An 11,955-nucleotide genomic window follows, 5' to 3' on the forward strand; every position below is an offset into this window, starting at 1 on the left:
ATTTTTTAACGAATGGCAAATGTTTGCGTGAATATTGAGGTGGTGGAGTATTTTCAATTACTTATTCCAAGTACGGTGGTAGTTCTTTGTATTCATGAGAAATGAAATGGATTTTGAGTAGTTATATTCTGTGTTATTCAAAGTTTTGATTATTTGGTGCATTAAAGATAAGAGTGCGGCAGGATTAAGATTAAAAGTGAAACTCGAGTTATGATTTAATGATATTCTAATGAAATTCAGAACAATTGGGCGTCAAGAGATATTCAAGTTTTGAATTTGATTAATTAATTAATTAATTAATTTTACTTTATTTTAGCAGTTACTATTGAAAAATGTACTTCTTATCGTTTCTAACTGTGCTAACTAGTGAAATTAATAATATAATTATGCTAATATTTCTGACCAACCACGTTCAATGCATTTGACTCTATCTTTAGGTTGCTATTTACGCATTTTGATAACAGTATCTGGGATTAATTCTATGTTTTTTCTGCATTGCAATTTATTGGATCAATGATATACTTTTAGTTGCATGTGCAAAACAATTCTCAGTGCACGCGCCAGTCATAATTCCAGATTTAATTCATCTCTTGATAGTCAAATAATGTTTCTAGTTCATCATATACTTCCTATGGAGAAAATACTTTTAAATTACGTGTACCGATGATATATTAAGTTTAAAATTTTTAATTCAAGTTAAATATTTAAGGTAATATTAAAGAATTAGGGAAATATCAGTAGGTTCTGGTAAATATTGTATTATATGCAGATACTGGTAGGTAAAATTGGAGGTGCAGTATTTACTCCTTATAAACTCACAACTTATCAACAAGCTTATATGAAATGTCTTCTTATTTTTTGATTTTCACCCTTTATAAAACAGAAATGAGTTATCATTGTAATATTTAGTCTTTATGAATACTTCTTCCCTTCTATAAGTTAGCTGCTTATATTGAATCACAAGATTATAAAATAAGTAAAAAAAAGTGTAACATAAAATATTCTTGAAATCTCCAATGGTTATAATTCTCATTCGAATTATAATTAATAATCTGTTGAGCTCCAAATTAAAGCATTTAAATCATCAAAGCTTACGTTTTTACATATCGCACTCAAACAAAAAGGTATTGTTAGTAAAAAAATTTATGATTTTCATTTAAATACGTAAAATATTTTCCAATACATAGATTTACCATCACTATTAATTCGAAATAATGGATTTTTGAATAAATATTAACTATTGTTACATTACCGGCCAAAAATTGGAAATCCCTTTCTAAATTAAGGCAAATGAAAATGAACTTTAAATAAAGTTATCTTATACACACAATATAAGAAAAAATAAAACTGTATCAAATAATTCGATTATATTGGAAAAATAAACATTGTAATTCTTGGTCAGAATATTAACTTCGAGTTAAACGTACGTACCCTGTTTAAAGTATAACTTCAATAAAATTGATAATATGATTTTAAATTACTGATCGATGGTACATATTTCATAATGTTATAATTAACTAATTTTGCAAACAGAAATTTTCCTTTCGTTATTCTAGAAACTTTGCATACTTTCGATTTGTGACAGTATTTCTGCAATAGTGTAGTTATAAATCTTTGAACTCTAATAAATCCTTTCCAAATGGAGCCGTATAAATCCAGCGACACCACAAGGTTAACAGAATTCATGGTAACCGCTGATGGTTAATCGAGCGGGCTCTATGCAAAGCGGTAAAGAGGGGAAAGTACGAGTATAAACGGACGATCACATTTTATTAAGTGAAGCGGGAACGAAGGGTAGACCCCTTGATGTTCACCTAACTCGAACCCAACGTAGATTCGACCTACATTCAATCTGCACAGTGAGACTTGGTAAAGGAACGCAGTAAGAAAAGCAGGATAAAGTCATGGGAGGAACAAAGGAACATAAAAATGAAGATGGAAAACGAGAAGACAGAGAAACTGTACGAAATCGATCGTTGGAAACTGCTTCGATCGTATCCTTTCCCAGAATTTCAGAACAGCATACAGAAAGCCACACGATACACTACTTGCTCTCAATTGCACACTGTAGAACCTTCAGAAGTGAAATTAGCTCGAGCCTTCTTTGCGCTCCCTGTTGATTTGGCCCGCTAACAATGTTAGCAATCGTTGTCTGAGAGACTAGAGAAGTCAGTTTTGCCAGATTATCATCCCCCCTTTGGGGGTAATTGATAGCAAAGTTGCGGCCTTAACACGAGCGCAACAGGCGCAGACCGCCGCGAACACTGCTTCGCTAACCGGAAGTAGTTTGCGTGCAATCGCTGGCCAGACAGATAATCTATCAGATTATTCGTTGATAAGTGGCGGTGGCGCCTGAAATGACGTTTGTCTCGATTCCTGACTCTGTTGACTAGGAAAATGGCTCTCGATTTCAGTGAAACGAAAGGTGCACACATTGGGGACTTTGAATGTGGAGCTGCTTCTTTTAAATTTGGAGGATCTTTTTGTCCAGAATCTTGTGAATGCTTTTGAAAGTTGTAGATTCATGGGATCTTTTTATCGAATTTTTCAAGTTGAAATTGCATCTACTTGTATATTTCTGCATGATGTACAGAGATTTGCGAATTAGTAGATTTAAGTTATGTAAAAACAGGAAGCGTAAGAGATGGATAATAGTATCGGTTAATTTTTTTAGTATATTTCATTTTTTTGATATACTTAAATTTCCCATAAATACATAAACGCTCTTAATCTGGTTATCAGTTTACTATCTAGTCTACAACTTATTTAACAAATGACGTTGGTTTTAAAATACAAGGTATACGTAATAATACGCGAAAACTTTTTCATAACTTGATATACGAGAGCGATGTATGTTGACGATAGAAGTATCACTAATTAACGTACTCCTATTTCTATCAGAGTAATGAAGAATGACACTTTTGCTAAAAAACGTGATGTAGAGAAATAATGGTTTCTGCTTTAACTCAAAATACTAGTTTTAAATTAACATTTCCCAGTATCCCTTCAGGAAATTAACGAAAATATGAAAAGATTGAATCCAATAATTTGCATACTTTAGTTCAGTAAGCAGAGTATACTTCGTCATATCAGTGGATAAAAGCGCTCTCGTTACATTATTGAACCTTCCCCCCAGCCTCGGAAGAAGCTGGAATAGAAAACGAAACGAAAATCGAACCTATAAACCCTCCTAATAAAACCGAACGTGATTCAGTTACAAAAATTGGACTTCTCTGTTGTCAGCAGATTGTAGAGGAAACGTCGACTAGCTGATTTGTAATTACAAAGAAATTGTTTTCTGTGTCGGGTCAAGGAGCAGAAGTCACGTCTCTCACGAATCCTCAAGAAGATTAGGGGTGCGTAGCAAGCTAAGAGTTTACTCAGTTAACTTTATAGCCCCTTTCGCATCTCTTCGATATAGTCTCGATCGAACTTAGGTGAATTAAGAAATTTGGACTTCGTCCTTGAAGATATACTCGACTCCTTAAATCCTAAAATTCTGCTCTCATTTATTGATATTAATAAATGGCAATTCCAGAACGATCAAATCGCGTAGGTCACCATTCCAAACCAACTAAACCCGATCAAAGGGTTTGGTCGAACGCAAAAATAGCGAAGGAATATTTTTTTTCTTTTTGTTTCGATTGAACTACTCAATGGAAATGAAAAAATCTATGGGTGACGGCGTGGCATCTCGACTGCGGTCCCTGTCGAATAGGGATTTCTTTTTTGAATTCTATTCCTCCATGCAATGTTCTCTATAGCTGGATCAAATCGCAAGTTGACCGAAACCGTCTGCTTTAAATCGGTCACCATTTTCCTCAGCTATGTTCGTGTTTTTTGCAAGTATCTCTGTTTCTTTTTTGCTTCCTTCTTTTCTCCCTTTTCTTCCTCAGTTTCCAATTTTGCTTACTTTTGGTCTTTGATTAAATTTCTTTTCTCGTAACGTTCGCCTTTGACTTTCACTTTCTTATGCTTTCTTCCGTTTATGCTATTCTTTAAAATTTATAACTTTAAAATTTATAACTTTAAAATTTATACATATATACAGTATACTTATACAGTTATACACTTTACAATTTATAACAATGGCCCTTGGCCAGTTTATAGAGTTTATCAAACTGAATACGCCAATAACCCTTTTAGCTGCCAACGTTCAAGAGTTTCCGAGATATTAACAATTAAAGTTACTTAAAGTTTGAGTCTCCTCATCGCAGATTTTTTTTTACATTAGTTTTACTACTACTTTTTGTTATTACTTGTAGCAATTCTATTCTATTATTTATTTTACTTATTATTTTTAGTATCCATTATTTATGTTAATAGCTTTAATCATTAACACCTCGTAAACTATTTAGCATTGGTGGTTAAAACGGGTATTGGCAAGTTCCGCTTGACGTATTCTACAGACTGGTTAAGAGCTATTTAAAAGGCGAGATATACTTGAGAGGTTCCCCTCGTAAATTTGTTGTACCTCTTCTTCTTTTTCGTTTTATGTAACACTGTTTTCTGTTTGTATTTAATCTTTAAGAAACTGAAGAATTTTGACATTCACATATCACTTTCTTTTGAAATTTAAAACCTATCTAGGTAGTGGATTTTCATTGACTAATATAAGAAAATTGTAACAACTGCTAAGAAACATTTTAGAAATCAATACATGAAATTTTACGACATTTTACGAATCATGACTTTACGACATAAGTTAATTAATTTTTTAGCGTTGATAGAAAACCGCGAGTTCTCAACGAGGAAATACTCTACACTTCTGGATTAGATCACGAAGTTTTCAATATACTGTAGCACAGAGCGATACATCGTAATATCGATTACCCACCCCTTTTCTTTTTCTTTTACATCCGTTTCATTTACACGCACTTTTTCATCTAGAGTACTTGTTCATATTTTTATGCCCACACCTAATTCTGCACCTTCGAATTAATATCATTCATGAAAACAGGACTTTTATATATAAAATGATGAATTATTTTCTTTATTCAAGCTTACTTATTAACATGTAAGCTTATAAAAAAATAAGTACATTTTCAATAAAAATTCTTCTTTTAAAAATGATTTCAATCTGAAGGTACAAAAAAGAAGACAAGTACATAAATATGGACAAGTATCCTACTATACACGTTTAAACACACTGCAAGACTTTTACGCGATCTCATTGTTCAATTAAAGATGTTATCATTGCATGATACTGCTATTATTACTCTTTAATATTCAAAAAGTCTTCACTCTCCGAGTTATCGTTGTACACTCGAAGTAGGTACTCTCTTTTCGATAGGGCGGAATTTCCCTCCGCAGCATAATGTCTCATAACATTTCCATCGCTTCCTGGAAATCGAATCGTTCAAGTAAATCAGGTTTATATCGTCGAGGTCGCTTTCCGAGGAGCATTCCCCTGCTCCCAATTCTGTAGGTCTACGTTTTTTCCTTCCTCAAAGAAAAACACATTCTTCAGTCTGTACCGATAACATATATGTATAGCTGTTAACCGTTTCTGGAGGAGGTTTTCTAAAGCAAAGTTTTTACTCAAAATAATGCACTAGTGTACTGAAAATTTGTTTATATATGGTAAACGTTAAAGTAATCTATAATACATAAACGAGTATTACATTTTTAACATTCGAATCTAGACCTTTTGTTTGCTATTTTGTCTGCTTCAGTACTTCAAACAAGGAATTTGTTGAATTATTTTCGTCTTCTTTGATATGAGATGGAAAATGACGGAATATATCAAATGTAAGGAATTCAATAATAAAGGTCCCCCAATTATAGAACTTTGCTGCGCACCATGTTTTTCAACGATAGATACTTTCAATTATGTAGTTGTAGTTTGAAGAAAGCCATGGACTTCGAGGTTTTAACTTTAATGTGTCACATTTAACCTTAAATATGACTATAAAGTAAGTGATTGCGATCTTTAAATTTGAAAATTGTGAGGATCATAGATTTAGGTTGTGATGCACAGTGGCGTGTAAATTATGGTTTGTTTTTAGTGCTTTTCATTTGCACAAATATAAAGAGCAGAATTTATTTGTTCATATGTTTCTAAAATAAAAAATGATTAGGATCACAAGATATTCTCTCACAACGAAATTATCATGTAACGTCATATATTATCAGTCATAAGTTTGGAAACAGTCATTTTTTCTTAAACCAAAACTTTTTTTCTGATTGGTGGGACGTAACCACCTATTAAATTTCTTGTTCTAATTAATTTACATAGAACATTTATATTTTCAACAACCTCTTTCACTATTGTTCAGTTTTTATTTCTTCTTTTAGACAGAAACATGTTTTACAGTAAATAGAATCCTACACAATTATTATATTCATATTTGCTATCATTTTGTCAGTCGATTTTGAGCTGTTTGGAAGTTATTAAAAAGTAGTGATTATTTTGATAAGTCAACAATTTTATAAGAGCAAATTTTTTGTTATTTTTGTGTTAATTCTGTAACGTATATGAACCATTACAGCATAGAAGATTGAGTGTAATAAAACATCTGGGACTCGATTTTAAAAGACTGTATTTACTAGATTCGACATCAGCATGTATTAAGAAAACTACTCCCAGTGGTCATCGCATTTAATAGGTAAAAATGACCTAAACGATAGGTTTTCGTCTAAGGGGAGAAGTATCGCATGACTCAACGAATGGGTCATCGATCTTGAATGTGTTAACTGCTGCCAAACTTTTGGCCATTGGTATGTATATGAGACACTGTCGTGGCTCAGTACCATTGCACGCCACTGTATATCAAAATGTATAGCTTCAAGTTTTGGTTAAAACGATATCTCAATCGCTGAAATATGTTAATCAATTCTCAAGATTATCACGTTCGTACACATATAGTACCTATCCCTTCTATATAAGTTAATCCCTGAGAGCCTCTCGAACAGAATCGAATCCCTCCAATTACGTGAATCTCTTTATCGAGCGGCCGCGGAAGTCACGGAAACACAATGAAAGCGCGGGTGGTGAAAGTTTTGGCGCTGGGAAACGCGTTGCGCTATGGTTGCCCATCAAAAGCAGCCGGAATTAAACAAACTTTCGCCTTTGCTTTCGATCGAATCGAAACAATTTTCGGAAGTTTCGAGAAAGTTCAGGGCAGCAGAAGGTGACCGTCGTCGAGCCTCGCGCCCCTTTTTCCCCTTTTTCTCGCGTCCCTCAGGGCCAGAGAGTCGGGGGCACCTACGTACTGGTAGTTCCGAGAAGCAAACGAGTTGGAAATGTAAAACGTGCCAGGGGCGGTTAAATATCACGGGGAGGCGGCCTCTAAACAAAGTCACGGCGTTTCACCGCCGCGGATATGAATTCCACTGTCAGCATTTTGGACGGTCGATCCGAGGAACAATTCTCAGGATTCCCAGGGATGCCGCAGCCGTGGAACCTCTCGCGGCCCTCGTCGTTCATAACGCCTCCCTTTTCATCGCATCTCCGCAAAATTGAGTTCCCGCTGCCGAGAAGACATTCATTTTCCGCGCGTGGATCTTCTCCATTGTGGGATGCTTGTTTAATATTTCAAAATACTTCAGCGGGGACTTTTGATCTCGCTATTCCCTTTTCAACGATTCCTAGCGATTTTGAGGGATAACCAAAGGCAGAAGAATTGGAGAGTAATTGACGACATCGATGCAATGACACATCGTGATCTAGCCATTCGAGAGCCTGTTAATCGACATTGAAGGAAAACTTCGGCTGAGACACGCTGGAGAATAGTTTCAAGCATATGCAGGGCAGAGATTTTAAAGGATTAAATAAATTTTAAATACCGTAACAGTGAAAGGTACAACGACTTAAAAGTATCAATGTTTCTGATTCAATTTCACGTGAATGGAACTGTCTATGTTATTGAATATTATGTAAATAATATTAATTAGTTTTTGACATATATATTTTCTATTTTTCCATCAAAAACATTTTTTTTTTCTCACTTCACATGACATAGTCTTTTATATAGATGTATTCGAATTATGTTTTTTGTTTGTTGTCTTTATAATTTTATGCTGTTTGTCCCGTAAAGAAATTAAATTAACCACTTAACGCACAAATCCGAGTATATTTAAGCACTTTTTATAAGGTTATGAAAATGTTAATCCTTAAAGGGTTTAGTTAAGAGTTTGATTTATCCTTTTTATCTAAAGATTTGATTTATAAATTATTTTGTCTATCTACCACGTTAGTCATAGATTTACATATTCAATAAACTATATTTTTAAGGAGTGCTGCGATTTTAATGCCACTACTCTATCGCCAAAAAGTTTTGCATCGAGGAAGGTTATGTGATGGTTCAAGAAAATGAAAGTTAATCAATCCCTGACTATACTCTGTAGAGTGTTTTTGAAACATATACTTTTTGAGCAGCTTGTCAGGTAGGATGTTTTTGTGTTATCGAAGATGTGACAGTAAAAGTTAAGCTGAATCAATAAAGAGAATCCATGAAATGAAGGAGTTTCTTATGAACTTATTGCAAAGAAGTACTATACGTATAGTCAAATCACATAAAGTCAAAGAATGAGTAACATTTCTTCTAGATTGTAAATGTCTGGAGTCATCTGAAGATCTGCGAAACTAATACTTTTGCATTCACAATCAGTAGTACGAATCTACATAAACTACACACGTGTTCTTGCTCTTTTGAATGTACGTATGTATATTCATGGAACGCAACAAAACTGTGTTACTCAACAACAGTGACATATGATCGATAAAGTAGAGGAGGTGCAAAGATTAGCATACAAAAAATTTACATTGTTTTTGCATTTAATGACGTTACGCTTAACAATTTGTTTTTTCACTTAATCACAATAGATCCCCCCTCACGATAGTCGTTTGTTCAATTTGTTAGCTTCGTTGTCGACAAGTAGTGACTAGCCTCCTGCCACTCACAGGTATCACTTTTCCTCAAGTCGACTCTAGTTGTTTACTTGGGACAAATAGTAAAAGAGGAAATACTATCAATGTAATATCTAGATGTTAGCCTATAGTAGACAATGTACTATAGGATCGGAATAGAAAACTGAGAGATTCTCTATTTTATGTTAAACCTTAATAAGTACAGCAACTCACAAATTCGTTCTCAAGTATCAGAAGTGTTCTTTAAATACGAAAACTACCAATGTATATTTTTTTCTGTTAATTACTTTCCTTCCAATTATCACGTTCAAGTGTTGCTCAGTTTTTTGAATTTTATTTAAAAATGGAAAACATCTTTAGAATCTAAGCATGTGAATTTAATACATAATTAAATTACGGATATTTATGCAGATTCATATCACTATAAGCACAATAAAATAAATGAAATCTAAATGGAATTTAAACAGTTGTATTTTTTTGCGTATTATATATATTCTGTACTATTTTATAGATTTAAATTTCCCATACATCCATAATCATCCACAGTGTATCAACCCTTAGGTCAACTATTCATAAATAACTCACGGAGATTAATCAACTGCAAAGTTAAGAATTATTGTGATACTATCATAAACTACTTTTCATACTGGCATCTCAATGACCGCACTTCATTGTAATAACACTGACACCATACCAGCTGAGAATTAAGAATCCTTCACAAACAAATTCGTGAATCACTGTACATATATCTTGGTTCCCGACTATCCCATTCTCGATATATTCTACCAACTGAAATTGTCACAAGTAGATGTCTGCCTCAAGACAAACGAGACATAAAAGCATCGTTTGAATGAAATACCATCGCGAAGTGGCGGCAACTTGTTCGCTGACCACCAGCAGCAGTAAAAAGAATAATCCATTTCCCATGAACACTTGGCATTCACGGTGCACCCGTTTAATTGTCCCGAAACGCACTGGTATCCCAAACGAGCGTGATCCACTGTATACATTACTCGCGCGGCTCGAGTGACCGGGGGGCGCGAAAATTCCAGTTTTCGCCGCTGGTATATCCGCGTCACGCTTCGCCGCGCGTAAAAGATTAATTCACGATCGGCCGGACTATCAATTACCGGCGGGGCAAACAAAGCGTCCCACGTTAAGTGAATCGAGAAATAAAGTTTGTTTTCCACCGTGTAAAATCACTTTACGCTCCGGGCCGAGGTTGGAGGCCGATAGGGTGACGCGTTCTCGCGCAACGTCGCTCATTCTCGCGTATACGCGGGGCCGCCTCGTAAAAGCGAGCGAACTAAGTCGTTAAAAAGTTTCGCCGAGACTATGTTGCCACGGACACACGTCGGGGGTCGACAACAACAATCCTCTCCATATGCAGACGTACATATTTTTCTTCTCACCACGGACACGGGGCGAGAGGACTCTCTTCTTGCACGCGGCGCGATCGACGCGCGCCGATTCCTCGATCGGCCCACTCGGCTCCGGTGGTCCTCCTCGTTCGTCTTGATCACCGTCGATAGATCGACACTCTCGACGGACGAGCGCCGTCCCGACGGCGGGCACTAGCAGTCACGACGCGCGAATGGAGAACCGTGGATAACGAAGGGGAACGAGAATACAGAGACATAAAGGGAGAGAGTCATGCTTTTGATATCGTGCTGGTGTGAATCGAAAGGAACAAGTCGAACAACGTGAAGAAGAAACTGCTTTGTCACTCATGCACGATGGGTGTGAGGGACGGCCGTGTTTCGAGAAGTTCGCAATTGTGGGCGGAAGAGATATAGCGAGGTCCCGGAAGCGATGGGGGACGAGGAGCAGCGCGCCGGAAGTCGAGGGCCCGAGCCACGTTTCCCTTGGCTCTCTCGGACACCGGTCGAGGGTTCACGGCGAACGTTCCGAGCCTCTGTACTCCTTCGGTTAGCGACGAAGAGAAATGCGTTCGACTGTTATTTCCAGGAGATTCGGTTCACACGTCACTCGAGCGTGCCTCTCGGCGCCTCACTATACTCTTTCCACCCACAATATGTACATGGACTGTCACGAATTTCGGCGGTCCCGTTTGAACTGGAGAGAGCGTGCTGGCGTTTCAGGGTAAGTTCGTGGCTCACCTGGGGTAGAATCATGACGTGCGGCAGCTGGCGCGCCTCGCCGCGCACTGACTCTTCCGCACCCCGAGCACAGCCTCCTCTCACCCCCTCCGTCATCCCCTCCAACCCCCTTCGAGTCACTCGCCGTCTCTGTCCCTCTCAGCATCCGCCATCCCCCTTCTGCCCGATTCCTACCCTCTCGCCTTAGTGCTCGCTCCCTCGAAAAAGCGGCTGGATCGGCCGACCACGTTCTCGACAACGACCTGCTGTTTTTGCTGGGATCATTCTCCCTCCAGTTTCGGATTATTCTCTTAAGGGCGTCTATTCCGAACGAACGGAGCATCTTCTCGCCTCTTTCCACTTTCGTCGTTGCTCGTTACTTTTGACGGCAAACCGTTAACGCTAATGAGGATTTTTGCATCTTCCTGGACTGTGTGTAGTTGCAGGGTGAGTCTCGTTGATGAGTTACGAGGCGAATGATTTTAGTTAACAATTGGGTAGCAAGTAGAGCTTCCTTTTTGATTTTAGTTTCATTTTATTCTCGGGGCTGGATCTTTTGGAGGGTGTTCAAATTAAGGGATTGAGTTGACAAGGTATTGTGTGGATTTGATGCTATGTAGAATTTGTGATCGATTTTGAGCGTAAGGTAGATTAGTCTGTGTGCAACAAGTTGCTAGAGTTTAGGTTATATGGTTTCAACGTAAGAAGGTGCTTATTAGAGAAAAATTCTTAAATGAAGTAAGAATGGCTAACATGTGACAATTGTTTTTAAAACAATTTCAACTGGTAGATGCAGGTATTGTTAGCTCTGTTTAAACCAATATTTTTTAGAGGATTCAATATCCAACTTTTATGATTGGGGTATATTACTGATTGAACATCTGCCAATTTAGAATGGAATATAATATTATGTTTAAGTTATGAAAACATTAGGAATATTCTGATCTTTAAAAAATCTATTAGAGATTTTTAGCTTCATAAATT

At 36.8% G+C, this 11,955-nt stretch overlaps 1 protein-coding gene across 1 annotated transcript in view; it reads right to left on the reverse strand.

Moving 5' to 3' along the window:
• Dop1 (dopamine receptor, D1) overlaps positions 1 to 11,024 on the reverse strand; it is a 154,819-nt gene extending 143,795 nt beyond the window's left edge. The window contains exon 1 of the mRNA XM_076384140.1: positions 10,993 to 11,024. Within this exon, the coding sequence (XP_076240255.1) occupies positions 10,993 to 11,007 (15 nt within the window). The 5' untranslated portion in view covers positions 11,008 to 11,024. The remainder of the gene's footprint in view (positions 1 to 10,992) is intronic.
• Positions 11,025 to 11,955: the final 931 nt, after the last annotated feature.

This window comes from Calliopsis andreniformis, chromosome 9 (assembly GCF_051401765.1).
Source record: "Calliopsis andreniformis isolate RMS-2024a chromosome 9, iyCalAndr_principal, whole genome shotgun sequence".
NCBI classification, from domain to species: domain Eukaryota; kingdom Metazoa; phylum Arthropoda; class Insecta; order Hymenoptera; family Andrenidae; genus Calliopsis; species Calliopsis andreniformis.